The sequence below is a fragment of the Plodia interpunctella genome, chromosome 14 (assembly GCF_027563975.2).
Source record: "Plodia interpunctella isolate USDA-ARS_2022_Savannah chromosome 14, ilPloInte3.2, whole genome shotgun sequence".
NCBI lineage: Eukaryota > Metazoa > Arthropoda > Insecta > Lepidoptera > Pyralidae > Plodia > Plodia interpunctella.
This window is the reverse complement of record NC_071307.1, coordinates 7,123,665-7,143,571: the sequence shown is the minus strand read 5'-3', so window position 1 is coordinate 7,143,571 and position 19,907 is coordinate 7,123,665. Positions and strand designations below refer to the sequence as shown.

The following is a 19,907-nucleotide window of genomic DNA, read 5'->3' as shown; positions in this document are numbered from 1 at the left end:
ACATAGAAATATTAAAATGAGTATAGATGACTGCTACCACAGTGTTATAAAAAAACTGACTGATGAAGACAAAATAATACCAACATCACAGAAATTATCAAATCTAACTAAGAATTATGAAAGGGTTTTATATGTTTATGAAATCCTAGGGAGCCTTAACACCTTTCCAAATGTGTTGGAAGTGTCCAAGTCAGTAGATTTGTCTACAAAGTATCGTAACCTGGGCAACAAACACTACCAACAGAGAGATAACTATACTGCTTTGCAGTATTACAACTTGTCATTATTATATGCACCTCCAGAGTCAGAAGCTTATAGCTTGTCTATAGCAAATAGATCTGCTGTATTATTCACTTTGAAAGCAAACAAGGAGTGTATTAAAGATATTGAACTTGTATTTCGATTAAAATTTCCTGAAAAGCTCAGAAACAAACTAAACAATAGGAAAGAGATGTGCCAAAAACATTTGCCTTTAAAAAAAGTTACACAGAAACAATATGAGAATGATCAGTTTATTAAATTTCTTACACCCGGAGCAAATAATGATTCTAGATATGTTTGCGCAAGTGTAAAATTGGAAGTGGTATTCAGTAAGGAAATGGGGCGACATGTGGTAGCCAAAGAAGATATCAAAGTAGGTGAAATACTAGCACAAGAGGAACCTTATTTTGTGCTGTTATTAAAGTCCCAATACTTGTTATGTTGCAGCTATTGTTTATCTAGAGATCTGAACTTGATACCATGTCATAGCTGCTGTTTCGCCCTATTCTGTTCTGAACAGTGTAAGAAGAAAGCATGGGTTGATTACCATGGAGTAGAATGTTCATTAATGGCAACATTAATACACATGGAATTTACAAAACTTGAATGGCTAGGTCTTCGTACAGTAATACGAGCTCGGAATGACCATACTGACTGGAAGAGTTTGTTCCAAACCATAAAGAAAGCAGAGGAAAATGCTGATACAGAATTTAGAGGCCATGTCAAAATTGATGGTAAATGGATTTATGATTCTAAATATTATACTTCAATACATATGCTAGCTTCCAATGTAGAAAAAAGATCAGTTTCTGATATATTCCAAAAGTCAGTCACTGCTGCAGTTTTTTTGAAATTGTTAGAGAAAACAAATTTTTTAAAAGGTGATAATGAGGATAATGATGAAATAATAAAATGTGTCGCTGGAATGCTACTGCACCATATAATGACAAGTCCGACTAACATGCATGGCATATCAAGTATTAAGCAAAATTCTATGGGAAACTATGTAGACGACACAAGTATTGCAAGTGCCTCATATGCCTTCCATAGTTTGATCAACCATTCGTGTGCTCCCAATGTAGTGAGATTCAACAAGTTGGGTACAGGACAAATGACTCTTTTTGCTCTTAGACCTATCAAGAAAGGAATGCAGATCTTTGATAATTATGGGTATGTATCAACTGTAATTATACTAATATTTATGATAATATTTTTTGGGCAATGTTCAGTTTTAGTTCTGCAGAGCGTCGTTTTCATATAAATAAACCTCGCGCTAGAATAGAAGCCTTTAATTAATTTAATTATTTTTAAATTACAGATCACATCACGCAATGGAGAACTTCACATCACGCCAAAGTTCATTGAAATTTCAATACAAATTCACATGTCTCTGTGAAGCTTGTGTCAACAAATGGCCTATGTACTTTAATCTTCAGCCAGCTAGGCGTTTGCCTCCACATATTAACAGTAAGAAATCTTTGTTACGTTTGAATAATATTGAAAACCTGCAAAAGGGCGACGTAAAAACGGCTTGTAAATTGTTTGAGCCACTGTGTGATTTTGCGGGTTTGTTAGAGCCTTACTGCCCGTGTCTCGAGCTAGCTGATTGCCAAGAAACACTTAAGCAATGCTTGCAAATTTTCGGTGGTCTCATACCTTACTTTGTTGATGTTGAATGGAGCGTCATCCCTGAAAGTACTTAAACCATACCAAGCATGATGTGTAGAGGGGTAAGGATGTGCCATAAAATCCTTAATTTTCAAAGATTGATTATTTTATGTTATTGATTCTTTTATGTTATTACTATGTTATATACTTTTTTTTACAATATTATTGTAACTAAACGGTTAAACCGTATGGACAGTATAATATAAAGATTTCGTAGTCTTTTGATGTACTAGTTTATTTTGTATTGATACAAAGCTCCCCATTAAAAGTAAGCAGACGACGATCATTGTCGATTGTCGATATGTATAGGAGTCGTTATACTATTATATCTTTCGATACGTTTTCGACTTCTACGTATATCTAAGAACGATTTCATTTTTATATCAACTGTGCGTTATATCAACAAAAAATAATCGTTTACGTTTGATGAAGTGTTTTTTTTTTCATTTTTACAAATATACTTTTTTTTTTCATAAAAATAATCCCCTCTGACCGCCGTCGAATTTATTCAAAATTTCAAACAATTTTTTGCGAACCGAAATAAAACGCTATCTATGTAACGTTTTTAACCTTGCAATTAAAACAGAAACCAAAGTGAAAAAAAAAACACGACGTTTATTATGTTAAGAAAAACCATTTACTATTATTTTAGTTATTAATCATAAGTACAAAAATTGTTTACGTATTGTTATTGTTTATATTATTTTCTGTTATTATATATTTTATTTCCTATTTATATTATATTTCCTCGAATACTGAAAAAATTGTGCCTTATATAATAACAAATTAGGCTTTATATTATTCTAAGATCATATCACGCTAGAACCTAAGTGCCTGAGAAAAACAATATAGCAAATTCCTAAGACGTTTAGTGTTTTATATTGTTTACTTAATGTAATTATGTCTTTCTAATATACTTACTACTGTACTAACTGCTATGGTATCTGTCATGTGTTTTGAAAGTAAAAACTATTTTGAAATAAATTTTGTAAATTTCATCAGCTGTTTACATTGAAACCAATAGAATCGTGTTCCTAAGGAATCTTATTTTCCTAAGGTTCCTATTTTTTTTTAATACTATACGGTACTTTTAACCCTAGGTTTAGTGAGTCTGGTTTCGCTGTTTTGGTTTTATACTCTTCTGATGACAACTAAGGCCATTTATTTTAAAGCTAAGTATATATTTTTATGTTAATTTGAAATTATAGTAGTGCCAAGGAATATTCCACGAATACTTAATCCATGTTCGGACGAGCATTATTATTATATAAATATTGCTTCGGTTTTATTAAATAGCTCTACAATTGTAAGCTTTGTACAACGCTGAATTCGCCAAAGCTGAAGAATTTTTATATATCTACACCAAAATTACTCTTTCTTTTATATTGTTGAATTTTTTTATATTGTTAAAAAATTTAGCCGTAAAGTATGTACACATTTAAAATCTAAATTATTTATTGAATTGAATCACAATATTTAACCGCTTCATGGATAGAACCTTGCTTAAAAATATTTATCAGATCATAAACTCCATACTTACAATGTTATGAACTGACAAATATTTATTATTATTATAAAAGAAACTCTTATATTTTATAAATATGTATATACGTACATCGATAAATAAAAGATGCCCTTCCATTAAGTACCTAAGGATTATAAATACTATACACGTTACACCCGTATTTTTATAAAATATTTATAAATATAAACTATTTCTTGTCGCGGAAGTGACGCCTTATGTATCAATGTGACTGTTTACAAGAAAGAAAGAAAGAAGAATTAGACATGTACCTACGTAATATTGTTATGGATATTACCTTGTTTTTATTTTAAAAAGTAGTTACTGACGTCTCTTCCTGATGAAAATACGTACGTATAACAATACTAGTGTTTTAAAAATTTCTTGTTGTACAAAATATTAAGATAATCTCCATAGTACATATTACACGGGGGAAAAATAAACGTAAGAAAATATTACAATAAATAAACTTATTCTACTAGAGCTACTGTAATGACTAAATGCACTCGATGGGGCAGTATCTTCCTCTATTCTTCCAAGTAACTTAATTTCATCTTCATTCACTAGTTTTATGCGGTTCGATGTATGAATGTCCACAGGGCCATATTTTTTAACGTAGTTAAATACACATTCAACTTCATTAAACGGAAGGGGTTCATTATCCAAGGTCTCGAACATGGTATAACCATCACCTCCTTCCGCCAAAAATATTGGCATAGCCACTTTATATTCGTATGAGTCTTCTATAACATTCAGCCCTGGTTTTCCACAGCCAGAACACGTAGCAACAGCGTCAATTACCCGGGAACCAGGAGGCTTCGCTAAGTCATAAACTACGCGAAGTCCAGATAACTGTAAAAATTGACCGGTGCTATCAATTTCCCGCCATGTTGAAGCAGAATGTTCAAGGGCTTGTCTGAGTATCTTCCCGCTCATAGTCACAATAGCGCACGAGTCTGAAAATGGTAACGCTGTAATCCAATCACCTCTCGTCATTTCGAATGGTCTGCTCGGTCTATCTATAGATATTCTGATTCGACCGCCCTGAATGATGGCTATACTCAGATCTTCAGTGTATTTTTGTTGTGTATAATCTACTACTGCGTCTGTAATGAGATCTCCCAAATTACATTCTCTCAGACGGCAATCTCCGTTTAGAGAAACCATTGAGATTCCGACGACCTCACTGTATATATTGTTTACATCTCTCTGATATTTATCTACAGTTGCTAGGAGTTCAGGATCTCTTGGTATATCCTGATTCAATAGTAATGGTGTACCGTCGTATTTAATAACTTCTCCGTTTTTATTGAAAATCATATGCAATCTCCCCATGTACTTAGTATATGCATACGCTTGCACTACTAATACAGTTTTACCTGATGTTTGTTTAACTACTTTAGGATACGGGCCTTGAGGAATTTCTGGTATCTCTTCTGTTTTGTTACTATTCCATAGAAATGTGTTAGAGTGTCCTCCTACAACTAAATCGAGACCATCAACTTCTTTAGCTATTTTTAAGTCTTTGATATAACCTGAATGACCCAGAGCTATAAGAATGTTAACGCCATCCTTCTTTAACTTACTTACTTCTCTTCTTATGGCGATAATCTCATCTTCATATTCTACTTTATTTTTCGGTGCCAAGTATTTTGTTTCTGACGTTAGGTACCCTATGATACCTACTTTGGTACCATTGACTGGAATGACTATTGAGGTATGTAGGTTTTTCTCGGTCTGTAGTTCTGGTACGTTGTTGAGTAGAAGGTTGGCAGCAAGTACGGGGGTCGTCAAGTTTCTGATAAATGGTACGACGCCGTCTACCTCCTCGTCGAATTCATGGTTGCCGAGGGACTGTAAGGAAAGAAAGTGTGGTTGTCATCGATATAGTATAGTGGTTACTTATTAAAGTAATAGTATCCCTACTTTAAATAAAAAAACCTGCCTCTTCTATAAAAACACACTAACCAGTACTAAAGTAGTAAATAATAAAAAAATATTTAAGAAATACTATATCGATGATTTGTTCGGAGACTTGTGTTTTTTCTGCTGTGTAGATTAGGTAGGTGTAAACTCAAGTAAACTCAAGTTTTGGAAACTTTTACCTATTTCAAAATGATTCAACTTCCATCAACGGATAGTGAAAAAACGGTCTCGTCAAATAGATGAATATTGCGACTATGATGTGTTATAGTATAGCAATAACTCTGTGTTGATTGCAAGCATAATTTGGGATTGTTTTATTGGTAGAAAACATGATGTATACCATTCTGGCCACCGGTCATGCCATTATTAGAATAAGTTCGTCCTAGAGCATGTACACCCGGCACCAGGTTCTATTTGTTTTGAGGAATTTATATCATTTACATAAGAATTTTCATTTTATTTAAATTCTACGAAACACATCACTAGTAACTAATTAATAAGATATTTATTGACAGGCTACCATTAATCTTTTGAGTCATGTTAATGAAACGATTGCATATTGTAAAATTCTTTATTAATTTTATTTGTACTTACAATAGTAAGATTTATCAAGGAACTTTATTTGATACTTAGTCATTCTATTGCAGTGTACTCACTGGCACCATCAGCAATAACAAAGTAAAAAATTCCATACAAACACATTACACTTAACAGAAATAGCTGATACATTATAATATAATCATAGCCAAAAAGGAACTTCTCATACAAAACTCTAAAACTGTGAAATAAATATTGTTCCAAAAATTGTTTCTCCAGTAAGAAATAATACTTAATGTAAAATTAAAAATAATAACGATGTACTTCGTTCCCACTCGGAAATCAATATTTTGCTCATTTTATAGGTACTTCGAAATATACAATTATGTACTTGTATTAACTTCATGAAACTGATGTGAAAGGCAGTTGTAGGTACAAAAACATATACCTTGATAAAAAATTCAATTTCTCTGTGGTATCTAAAATCAATGGCCGAGATCTATTTTTGACAAATAAGGTATGCTGTTAGTACGCTTAATCAAGGAGCAAATAATCTCGCATCAAGTACAAACAAATTATGTGTGTGTGTGTTTTAAATTACATAATTACCTCCACTCCTTTGTTCTTACAAATAGCCGTTTTACTAACAAGTTACATCAATTAAAATATTTTTTGAATATTAGCTAACAATAATCACAATACAAACGACACTCAACCACGGAATGCTGCATGGTCAATGAAATTATTGAATAAATTATATATAAAATAGCTAACGTTTCATTACTACAATTCTGTATTTATAAATTCACTAATAATGGAAGATCTTAGTAACTCACAGTCTTCGATATTTTCTTTTCTAATTATCTTTAGTAATACTTAAATAATACTAAAACAGGACGCAACACAGACTCGTATATATTATGTAATGCCTTAATCCATTAAAGGGAGTACTGACATAATCTAGAATTCAATATCCGCCCATGCATAATGTCGTCCATGTAGCTACAACAAACCTATTTATTATGATTTGAAATTGCATTGCAGAAGCTTTCTTAGCATTTAAGTATAGACAGTCCACAATATTGCATTGTTTTATGTGCATTAACAATTTATTTTTATCAAAGTCACAGATTCTTATTTAAATATCGTGAATAGTAATACTAAAAGTAATATTGTAGACAGTGGGGGTGATAAGGTCATTGATACTGATGTAACTGCTTTTAGATTCAGTAAAGTAGATCTTCCGTCTATTTCGGGCATAACGTCTCGAAATCTTTGCAAATAAGTTTTTAAGCAAAATACTTCATCATAGGGGTAGGTTTCTCTAGGTAAACCAACTAGCATGGAATATCCGTCCCCACCATCGGCAACGAAAGTGGGCATTAAAACGTTGTATTCTTTATCATTTTCAATTTCAAAATATTCTGGTATATCACACTCTCCACACCTTGCTTTGGCTTCCACCACTCTTGATTTTGATGGCAGTTTCAAGTCAAATATCACTTTTATACCAGAGTATTGCAAATATTCACCCGGGTAATCCAGCAAATTGTATCTTGATACAGAATGCTCAATCATTTCTAATAATACGCCACCGTTCATTGTCACTCTTGATATACTTCCTTTGAAAGGTAACACAGTCAAAAGATCTCCCCTTGTGATTATAGCTGGCTTTGTTGTATGCGCTATGGATGCCCTTATTCCTCCTCCCTGAATAATAGCTATAGGTGCATCTGTCCAATATTTTCCCGTGTAACTTATGGCGTAAGTGTAAATCATTGCGTCTGCTATCAAATTTCCTAGATTACACTCCACCCTTTGACAGTTTAAACCATCAAGTGGAACTAAACTAGTGCCTATTTTCGCTTGTGTCGCATTATTGACTTGAATTCGATAATTTTCCACAATTTGTAAAGTATCAGCATCCTGAGGAATGGAATTATTAAGAAGAATTGGATAACCATCAGCAGATATGAGATTACCGTTACTATCGAACACTAAATGCAATTTACCCAGATATTTCGTGTAAGCATAGGCTTGAACTACTGGCACTAATTTCCCCGACGCTTGCTCTACGTAAGTAGGATAGGGCCCTTGAATTTCTTCTGAATCTGGGGAAGTTCCATTCCAAAGAAATGTATTAGAATGTCCTCCAATAACTAAATCAATGCCATCAACTTGTTTTCCAATTTCCAAATCTTTGGTAAAACCAGAATGGCCTAAAGCTATAATTATTTTGCATCCTTGGCTTTTCAGGTTGGAAACTTCATCTTTGAGGGAAATAATTTCATCCATATATTCTACATCATTTTTTACTGCTAATATTTTTGTATCTGGCGTCAGATATCCCACAACCGCGACTTTGTGACCTGATACATCGATGATTGTAGATTTCTTGAGATTCGTCTCCCTGGCTAACTCCGGAGTTTTGGAAAGAATCAAGTTAGCTGCTAACACTGGAGTGTTAATATTTTGTATGAATGGAGTAAGACCATTCACGCCGTTGTCAAACTCGTGATTTCCGAGGGACTGAAACAAACAATTTGATATTGGACCTTATCAACAGTTGAAACTTTTAAGGCAATATTGAAGGTTTAATAATACAAAAATAAAAAGATTTTATTTTAAGGTACATACACATCACATCTAAGATATTTTCTGAATAACGAAATATAAACCATGTCTATACATATAAATAAAATCTTGCAATAAAATGTTTATATATTTGCGATATTTGTACTATTATGAAACAATTCTCACTTATAAATTCGACTTTTACTTCTTATCGTGTATAAATTTTATTACAAAGTAGGTACTTTTATTCCTGTGATGTTCAAAATAAATTGAAGAAAATCACTAAAACTAAGCTTTTAAAATATTAACAATAACATCATTTATACAAACCAACTGATAACAATAAAATAAATACTGTAAGCAAACCAGGCGAGCCATTTAACGACATGGCAGAATTTTGTATAATAATACGATTTTCAACAGCAGAATAAATAGGACTGTGTTGTTTAAAATAATCAGCTGTACAATTAAGTTCGTCATAAGGCAACGTAACAGATGGAAGACCATTTAGAACAGAAAAACCATCTCCACCCATTGAAAGAAATGATGGCATCAAAATATTATAAGTTTTAGATACGTTCAGTGCTGAGTATGTAGGAATATCACAGAGACCACAACGAAGCAATATTTTAATTACTCTCTTTCCACGTTTCTTTTTTAAGTCATATTGTACTTTCATTCCAGAAACTTGAAGAAATTGACCTGGCGCACGCAATTGTCTATAAAAAGCAACGGCGTGTTCAAGCATCTTTAAAACATTCGTTCCGTTTACCGAAACTTTTGCTATGCTACCACCGAATGGTAAAACTATCAATACATCGCCTTTTGTCACATTGGAAGGTAAATGTGACTTGGCAATAGAAGATCTTATACCACCTCCTTGAATTATAGCAATTGGTGCGTCCGTCCAACCCTCGCCTCTATAGTCTGCGGCATATTTATGAATAATCGAATCGGCTATTAAGTTGCCCATGTTGCATTCCTTGATGCGACACGAATGTCCGTCTAATTTCACAGAAGTTTGCCCTACAACTACTTCAGTTTCTTTAAGTACTTCTACACGGTATTTGTTTACAATAGACAAAACGTCTGGATCCTGAGGTATAGATTTATCTAAGAGAATTGGGTTGCCATCGAATCTGACGAGATCGCCATTGGCATTGAATACTAAATGAAGTTTTCCCAAATATTTTGTGTATGCGTAAGCTTGAACTGCTGGAACTTGTTTTCCTGACTTTTGTTTTACTAATGTCGGGTATGGGCCTTCCGGTTTTTCAGTTTCATTAGTTAATCCATTCCATAAAAACGTATTTGTGTGTCCTCCAATAACGAGATCTATACCCTCAACTTTTTCAGCTATCTCAAGATCTTTTGTAAATCCTGAATGTCCTAAGGCGATCAATATTTTAACTCCTTCTTTTTTTAGTTTGTCTACTTCTTTTCTGATAGCAGACACTTCTTCTTCATATATTATGTCGTTTCTTATAGCTAAGACTTTTGTTTCAGGTGTTAAATATCCAATAACACCAATTTTTGTATTGGATATGTTAAATACTACGGAGTTCATAAGATTAGTTTCAGATTCTAAGTCTGGTTCCATCGTGAGGTTGAGATTTGTTGCAAGGACTGGACAAGTCACATTTTCGATGAATGGCGTCAGTCCGGAAATGCCATTGTCCAACTCGTGGTTACCAAGTGACTGAAACAAATAAAAATAAAGTTCATGACATATAATATGCAAGTACACAGATTTATAGTGAACACATTGAAAAAGAGAACCCCAAAGATACAGAAGTGAACACACTTAATAACTCATGCAGTATTCATAGGTTTTCTTAACAATAATGTTCATGCACACTAGATCAAATACAGGCATTTTAAAGCTTCCCAAATAAGATATAATTTCCTGCTTTTTCAAACACTATTCAAATAACGCATGCAAATGTTTCTATCATATTACGAGCAAGATTCTTCTATTATCTTGTTTTATAATTTAAATCATGCACATCGGCCTGAGTTAGTAAATTTGAAGAAATAAGAAGAGCATATTTTGAGAATAAAGAAAAACAAGAAGTGCACACACTCGTAAGTAAAACTTTTAGCTGTAATTACTTATCCCTTTTACAAGCAATACTGGTTCTTCATTGTATCAGTCCTTTAGGTTCACTCACGCAATCGACAATGTTAATTTATAACTATGTGATTATAAAAATAAATGCATCTTCAATGTAAGCTGATTTAATAGGTGAAATAAAAAAAAATTGTGATATGTACTTTTTTTAATAAAAAAATTATGCGACTATGCGTGGAAGTGCAGCAAGTGCAACTACAAGGATAGAAGAAGTAAATATGGTGGCAGAATCAGGTTCTCCATCAGTATCAGGCGCCTCAGTAGAATCGGGCGTATCAGTTGTAATAGGTGGGTTTGTCACGTCATCTGCTTCTGGAGCATTTTGCAGGATTATTCGCCCGGCTACATCTGGGTAAATTGGACTTCTCAGGTTGATATAATCCGCTAGGCATGTAATTTCATCATAAGCAAGTTCTTCTCTTGGTAAATCAGTCAGCATAGAATAACCATACTGTGCATCCAATAACGATTGAGGTATTATTATTTTGTAATCTCTCCAGCTTTCAATTACAAAGAATTGAGGCACTATGCACGACCAGCATCGCACAACAGCAGACACTATTCTTGAACCGGGCTCTTTCTCGAAATCGTATACAATTCTGACTCCCGAAAATTGTAAGAATTGGCCAGAAGGATTTGAAGGGTTATAATCTGCGACTGCATGTTCTAATACTTCATTCAAAACATCTCCGTTCATCGTTATAACGATTAAATTGCTGGCAACAGGTAATGATGACAATAAGTCGCCCATAGTCACGGGAGCCGGACGATTTTCAGGTGAAATAGAAGCAGCAATTGCAGCTCCATGAATGATGGCAATGGGAGCATCAGTCCATGTATCCCCAACGAATCTCGTTGCGTAGTAATACATCATTGAGTCGGTGATAAGATTACCAAGATTGCACTCCTCAGTGCGGCAGGACTGTCCGTCAAGGACCACAGAAGTCTGTCCGACTACCTCTTCAGCAGTTATAGCCAGATTTTTGCTATTACTTTCATATATATTCACAGATTCAGGATCCTGGGGAACAGTGTTGTCTAAAAGAATAGGTTTACTATTATATTCTCTAATATCCCCATTTTGGTCGAATGTTATACTAAGTCTGCCTAAATATTTACTATACGCATAAGACTGGACGACTAATACTTTCTTTCCAGAATTTTGTGTGATAGTTTCTGTTTCTAGATCTTGATTTTCGGCAGCCGTGCCATTCCAAAAGTACATATTTTTATGACCTCCAATCACTACATCAACTCCGTCAACGTCCTTTGCAATTTCAATGTATTTTTCATAATCAGTATGCCCCAGAGCTAAAATTATATCAACGCCGATGTCGTGTAGTTTTTTAACTTCTTCCTTTAAAGCAAGAACTTCATCTATATATTCTACATCGCCAGCGCTGTCTAGAATTTTAGTTTCGGGCTTAAGACATCCAACTACTCCAACTTTCCTTCCTTGGATGTCAAACACGACAGATGTTTCTAGGTTGTTGCTGTGTATGTTTTTAAATAACATATTGCTGGACACGATGCGAGTATTAAGGCTATTGATGAATGGTGAAAATTCCGTAGATCCAGGCTCCACCTCGTTGTTTCCGAGGGACTGAAAACGAAATTAGTGTTTAAATTTCTAAAATGCAATGTTTTTTGTGAGATTTAGACTTAGGTATGGCTTAGTATGTATAATTACACCATTTCAATGAAAGGAATGTAACAAAAAGTACAATACAATTTCTTTATCCAAAGGATTGCGAAAAATAAGCGTTATAGTATTATACGAGCATTTTATGTAACCTGTTATGACACTCAGATTACAAATGGAGGAAGATTAGTCTGTAATGAAAATTGTGGTATTGTGGAAGTTAGGCTGGGAAACTACTTCTTCTTAAATATATTAGAAAAAACGGAGCTGGTAATAAATCAATTTAAAAAAAGTTTAAAGAATTTCAGCACCATTTCCAATACCATAAGCAGACAATTAGTACCACAACCACAAGCAAATTTATGAGTAGGTATGAAATTAAATAAGTACAAAAATGGTCGAAAAAATAAAACTTAATGTAGGTGTTCATGTTAAGGTAGATATTTGTTTGTTCTTTTTACATAAGAAAGTTATTATTAGTATTGTTAAAAAGTATTAGTTTTATTCCTATGTTAGTGTTAATTAGTTTTTTTTTTATATAATGATGTAATCATCACCTCGACTTACTTTGAGTTAATTCCAGTAGATTTCTTGTCAATCATACCTCCGCTCACGAATAATTCTTTTGTGTACAAGAGACTTCGTCTTTTACACTTTTTAATCACGCGATGTGAAAAGTATTGGGTTGATTTTTTAATAACTATGCAAACAATGGAATATTTTCGTTTTTATGGAGACAACGTCATTTTTTCTTTACAGAATCTATATCTTTTCTTTCTGTATCTTGTGTAAATTATTCAATTTACACAAGATATAAGTAAGTCAAAGAAAGGTTTAATAATTAAGTGCCTACTTAAGATTTTTTGAACTAATTTATTCTTCTTAGTAGGTATACCAACAAAACACGTAAAAGATCAACTTTTACTGTTTGTACTATAATAACGAATGTACTGCAGAGGCTTATAATTATGCTGAAAAATGTTCAAACAATATAATAAAGATATAAACACAATCACGATAACGTAATGATAAGCGTGGAATTGACGAAGGACAAAAGCAGTTTGATTGCTGTGTAGTCAACATGCAAAGTACACGAACTGGTAGAGTAGATCGTTTGAACAACTAACTAGACTAATCGGGAACATAGACCGGAGGGAGATGTATGAAGTAATGGTCCCTATTACCCAAAAGACGTTATAGTAAAATGTTGATGACATAAACAAAAGTGACGTAAATAAAAGTCTTATATTATACACACTACTATAGTTTCCATAAGGACGTATTACATTGCACTGTTAAAAAAACAAATGAAAGTATCTAATCGTTCTGGAGGGACAGAAACTATCATATTTTTAAATTTTGTGTTTTAATCTTATTAAAATTAATGATACTGTTTTATGTAAATAAACCAGCGGGTCATCTGATGGTAAGTGATCACCGCTACCTAGAAAACAACTTCCAACCATCATAGGAGCGCTGCTAGCCTTTCAAGATATTGTATACCTACACGTTTCTTGAAGATTCCAATTTTGTATCGTTTCGGGAATACTGCCGCAGGAAATTGATTCCATGGTCCAGGATGTTTATTTTATTTTTAACCACACGGTGGTAGACTGCCAGTTATCTATCGCAAGTGGAAGCCAGGAATGGAATTTTAATTTACAGTGGTGTGCTGAAGTTACTTGCGGCAGGTTAGGTCGAATAATTCCTAGGTTCACCATGTACACTGTACAGTCAGTCATCTAGTTCAGTCGTCAATTCTAGTTTGTAAAAAATCCGTGTTATTTAATTTCTTGACATACTAATCATACTAATAAACCAACCTGTTAAGTCTAGTTTTGGCCGAGACAGGTCATTCCCACCGTGGAGCGGTGAATACCCCTCGGCTTGGCATTGCTCCATACAATTACATTTGGGAGTCACCACACCTATTCACGCGAGATGTGATGACATAATTTTCACAACATATTCATACATAACAAGTTTGAGATACTAATAGTGACATAATTTAAAAACATAACAGTTTTGAGAGCCTAGTAGTACATATGTGACTAGATTAATTAAGTAAGTTTAATTAAACAACTGTCTACGAAAGTTTTATGGACTTGAACGATAGCACCATATTTTCCTATTCCTACCCATGTTTGTATGTCCATCATGTTATTTATCATGAACTAATTTATGCTTAACAATTTGTGATTGTACTTATTTTTATAAACTTTCCCTTAGTTAACGACGAGTGGTGGTGATGGTAGATTCTTCTTTATACCGTAAAAAAAATTGTTTTCTCCGCTACTCTTTAAATCATACCTATATAAGGAAAACTTGCTAGCTAAATTTACACATACACACAAAAATTATAACAACTCAAACATTACACATAAACAATAGGCTGACGATTTCATTTTGCTATCGTTAAATCACAATCGCTTCTCAATGGTATTTCAATAGTAGGTACTGCTCAGCACTGTACCTACTTGTTTCATCTAAAAATTAGTTATTAACGATTAAGACTTAACATTGTTAGCAGAATGCTTGTCAACAGCGTGAAGACATTTTGCAGACTGACACTATGCATATAAGTATGAATGATTCTTAAAGTCCACATTATCAATACTCACAACAGCATCTGGCTGCAAAGCGTTGATGAATTCAGCAGCAACTTTCCACTTGTAGATGGTGAACCAGGCTGTACCTGTGTACGTATCCCCAGCATTGAGGTACAGGACTGGAGGCCCTTCGCCTGAGGCGGCTTTCCTTCGAGCCTCTTTCACACTGAAACGTGGTATTCAGTTAAATTCAGTTTATTTAGGAAATAAAATATATTGTATTCGAATATGATAAGAATGTAGTTAAATAAAAATAAGTTTGTGTAGGTGGTCAGGTATTAAAAATTAAATCAATTAGATTGACTACACAAGCCGAGCGAGCACACGCGCGTTTGAAATGGGTCGTACATAATCATCAACAATTCGATTTGAAGAGTTTGTGGTGCATATGTCAATCAATAATTTTACGGAAATTACAAAATGTTTTCCGACTTCGAATCAATGAAACTTTGTAGATTTTCCTAAGTAAAAAATAAAAACAAAGTATTTCAATCTTATGCTGTGACTTTACGACCGGTCACCTGTCTGACCTCAACCCTTCTTACTACAGCTGCCGAGGCTATGACTCCCTTGTCACTTCGTACGGCTTATCGTACGGTTATATGGAGTGGTCCAATTACAGAAGTCTTACACTCCATATTTTTTTGATATTGTTTCTTTATATATTGCTACTAGTTGCGCCCCGGGCCTTCGCTCCCGCGGGAAATTCGGGATAAAAAGTACCGTATGTGTTATTCCAGATTATGTTCTACCCGTGTACTAAATTTCATAACAATCCGTCCAGTAGATGTTGCGTGAAAGAGTAACAAACATACATACACACATTCATCCTCACAAATTTTTGCATTTATAAATAGTATGATTGGTATTGCATTGCAACATATTACAGCATGGTACGCTGTCATTAGTCAAAACAAAAGGAAATATTTTAATAAAGACATATGTACACATAATGTAATATATACATAATAATATATTCTTATAATTATTGAGTTACGAGAATGGACTGTGAAGGATGACGCTTTGCCCTCTTTTTCGTCAATTTATTTGTTTAGGTAAATACGGGAAAAAATACAAATAACGTTCGTAAAAAACAAATTTATTATTTACTGGATTTTTCTAATAAGCTATTAATGGATAAAATCGAAAACTGGCTTTATCGACAGGATTGTGATAATGTTCAGTAAATTAAAAGGAAGAGAGGAAAATTTACGAAATGGCTGAGAACAAAGGATAATTGAACGTCAGTCAATATTCAATATTAAGCGGGGCGTGTGAAAAATTCTATAGCCTTAGAAAAGCTGTCCGAATGTCTATTAAGGATTACAAGTAGCCTTGGCATAGACTAGAAATAGTAATAGTCTTCTAAGGCTTTGATTGGAAAATGTTATTCTGAAAATGTGAGCTATACGATCTGTCAAGAAAGTGAAGGAATTAAAATAAGGGCGCTGTCTCCTGGTGACTGGCAACACTGCGTGTTTATCAATCAATCTTGATTATTCTATTTAGTGTTGCAATGGCAAAAAATTAATTTCGTCAAAAGTCCGTTTTCTTCTCTAGACAGACTGTAACGATGTGCCAACAAGAAATAAACTTTTCAAGGAAATTTCATCCCTAGACAAATTCCATTTTCCTGAAGAAATTCTCATCGGAAATTTTCTGATCAAACTCGTGAATTTCCGAGAATATCGTATTAATGTCTATATCTCAAATAGTATGAAGTGGCTGCGTCCCTGCGGGATAGCGACATATTAGAATAATAGTTGACACAAATCATATGTACATATGACAATGTATCAAAAACAGAAAATTATATGAGGCTTGTATTACTGGGCAAAAGTAACGTCTACAATGTTGGGAGTCACAAAGTGTTTTAATTGTAATTACTTTAATGAGAATAAAAATACCTATACTAAATGTTTTCAATATACTGTTATTATAAAGAGTTAATCGGGTAATCTTCGAAACAGCTAAACCGATTTCAAAAATTATTTCACCATTAGATAGGTACATTTATCTCAAAATTCCCACGGGAGCGAAGCCCCGGGCAACATCTAGTGTTTATAATATGTTTGTGTTGTTTTCGTCTATAAATAAAATTGATCAATTAAAGTGACATTTGATTCTAATGGTCCTGTACGAATGCATTAATACATTTAATATTATTCACAGGCAACTACCGTATATTATGGTACTGTATGCGTCTAATTTCTGTCGTTTAATGGAGAGCTGTAATTGAGATCAATAGTGATCGTTTTACAAACCATTACGCAGACAAACACAGTCAGTAGCCTATAGTTCAACGTAAACCTACATACGCGTCTACAACCTTGACGATATAATGCTGACTACTTGTACATTATCGCGAAACAGTTCGCCGAATTTTAGCGGATTCTGTATACATTGCAGGTTTTCCATTGCGGGAAATTAAAGCTTACGTACAAACTATGCAATGTACATTCAGTCGCGTCGTCATCTCAATAGTACTTCTGTTGTTGGAATACAGATGTTAAGGCTTTTAATTACTTACTCCCCTCGTATGACATCCAAGACATGGACTGGTCCTATCTAGGGCGCCGCCGGCCGCGGTCCGCGTGCCGAAGTTTAAAAGTAGTTCTTGAGTATAGAGACATAACTCACACATAGGCAACCCTAGGGAACCCTCCATAGCACTTCCCAGCTTCCCTGTCCTCAGTGGTGCACGTGCCACTCAACTGGCTGGTCTGTTCGAACCTAGCGTGCATGTCATTGTTGTGCAGTATGAGCAGCTCGAAGTTGTCTCCACTGCTGGTCGGAGACTTGACTATGCTGCTGGAAGACAGGGCCACCACGACCGCGAAGGCCGTTACTTTGATTAGTGCATTCTGGAATTAGAGAAAATATATCTTTATATTTCGCTATTTTTAATTTTCGCGTATGTACTAGAGTTTAAATTGCATGATAATGACCAGATGGTGCACTTATTATTGGCCCCCGACAAGGGAACTCCTCAATGGTTTGTTGCACAGACATGATTTGTTTTGTCACGCGTCAAATGCATCCAGACCAGAGAACATAAGAAAATCTTGTAGCAAAAATGACACTTTTGTAAAAATAATGTAATGCATTAAATTTATCTGTTATAATAAAAATCTTATATGTATAAATGGGATTATAAAAAAAATCACAACCAAAGACCGAATTCTTTGCGTCTTCAATGGAATCATTGTACTACGTATAATATATATCAGTAGGCAGGTATAGACTATAAATTGTAATGGTTTTTAAGAATATGAATGAAAATAAAAAAATCTTCGGAATTCAAAAACATATTTGCAAAAGATCTTAAAAATTCTTGGAAAAGCTGTTTTATTTATCATTGTTGTTCTATTAATGGCCAGTGCTGTAGGCGTCGAAAAAAGATCTGCGTAAACGACGGCAGTCATAGAAACCTTATTAACACCCACCTGTGAAGCAAGAAAAAAAGTCATTTGTCTTTGCATAGGAGTGGGATAGCCAGAATAGGTAGTTATTATGATCAGTCAGTAATCATCATAGGTAATGGTGTTTATTGAAGAATAGTGAAAACGTAGCCTCATTTCTTAATTATTGACTAAAAGAAATACTTATTCAGCCGTCAAGACAACCTTATGACAACTGCTTGATGCCACGATATTTTTTTTTAATATATTATGGTGTATTGAATATGTTTTGGTGGTGTTAATCAACAAGCAATTTTGTTTTTATACCTACGTATTTGGAACCAGTTTGGGTCAGCGATGAACATATTAGGTTAATGGAATTAGTAGGTACTTCGTAGTACTTACTATATCCATAATTAGGTTACATTACATAAGTAAAATGATAGGTTATAAAGAATGCAGCGCGTAATGAATGTTACTGACTCACTCAACACAGCCAGACAAAAAAGTACTCATTCGTATTCACTTGAATACTCTGACACGTAAAAAAAAATGAAGTTAAAAATTGAACGGTTTAAAAATGTCACAACCCCGACTGCATTTCTATTCAAGTTTTAATGGGATCAACTTTGAAGAATTCAACCATAAAAAGAATTGTCGAAATCCGAGTTCTCAGAAATGTTTTACGATTATAGGTAATACGAAAAGTTACATTGGGATTTATTATAGTTTTTTGTCATTTAAGAATACGCGTTTAGCCACATGCGTGAATAATAAAAAAGGCACATTTATATACGGTCCAAGACTAATAGATTGTACAGTACTACATTAATACTACTGTATAACTTTCCTTTGTCGACATTATCAAGATTACGTCACTGTGGGGTTAAGAGTTTTTTATTGAGGATTATTATGAAGGCCTCCTCATCTGGTCACAGATAAAAAATACACACCTACATATATTTTCTCATCGTTTCATTCTGATGTAAATGTTAGTAATTGTTACAAGCTTTTATTTAACTTGCCTTATTATCATAGTAGTTAGTGTGAATCAAATCTAGCTCTAGTCGTTCGATTGATTTGAAATTTATAATACACCTTTAGTTTGGATGACAATGTACTGTTATATTATGATAGGCACTAACGATAGCACTGTCATGAAATTTTACACGTAACTTTAGTTCCGTTGGGAATGCATTATTGTCATAAGCAAGATCTGATGGTGGACTAGAATCGGCTTCCAACGAGGAAACTCCTCAACGGTTTAGTGCACGCACATGATGTTTTGTTTGTTTGTTCACAAGATCTCTGACAAAAATCTTTTGTCGAACGGTCGATGTTTTTGTAAAAAAAACTTATTACAGATTGTATTATGTAACAATTCTTTATCTACAACATTTAAGATATCAGACAAATGAAATACTAACGTACGCCATTACATAAAGTCCGTGAAATCCGTGCCAAAGTAATTTGAATTTATTTGCGAATACTTAGTTTATGATTGACTTAAGTATTTAAATTGTACAGTATACCTGATTGAGGTTTTTATTTAAATGAAATTTCTCAAATTAAGTACCTAAGCTTTGGTACAGTTTATTCCACAATTTTTTAATAGTTTTAACAACTACAAGTCAGT

At 33.9% G+C, this 19,907-nt stretch overlaps 2 protein-coding genes across 2 annotated transcripts in view; one reads left to right on the top strand and one right to left on the bottom strand.

Moving 5' to 3' along the window:
• The first annotated feature begins 16 nt into the window (after positions 1-16).
• Positions 17-2,927, top strand: LOC128675520 (SET and MYND domain-containing protein 4-like). The gene is made up of 2 exons (XM_053754981.1): positions 17-1,431; positions 1,580-2,927. The coding sequence occupies exons 1-2, from the start codon at positions 17-19 to the stop codon at positions 1,962-1,964; spliced, it is 1,800 nt and encodes a 599-aa protein (XP_053610956.1). The 3' UTR covers positions 1,965-2,927.
• A 784-nt stretch (positions 2,928-3,711) lies between these two features.
• The window catches only part of LOC128675522 (uncharacterized), a 29,672-nt gene continuing 13,476 nt past the window's right edge, over positions 3,712-19,907 (bottom strand). Inside the window, exons 2-7 of the mRNA XM_053754983.1 lie at positions 17,511-17,734; positions 14,883-15,036; positions 10,939-12,222; positions 9,003-10,187; positions 7,478-8,443; positions 3,712-5,305 (exon numbers count right to left, since the gene is read on the bottom strand). Coding sequence (XP_053610958.1) covers positions 3,875-5,305; positions 7,478-8,443; positions 9,003-10,187; positions 10,939-12,222; positions 14,883-15,036; positions 17,511-17,734 — 5,244 coding nt within the window. The 3' untranslated portion in view covers positions 3,712-3,874. The remainder of the gene's footprint in view (positions 5,306-7,477; positions 8,444-9,002; positions 10,188-10,938; positions 12,223-14,882; positions 15,037-17,510; positions 17,735-19,907) is intronic.

Bases quoted from the DNA above. Each gene is read 5' to 3' on its own strand.
- LOC128675520 (XM_053754981.1), top strand. From the start codon at position 17: ATGAGTATAGATGACTGCTACCACAGTGTTATAAAAAAACTGACTGAT. The intron at 1,432-1,579 runs GTATGTATCAAC...TTTAAATTACAG, and splicing joins CAGATCTTTGATAATTATGG to ATCACATCACGCAATGGAGA.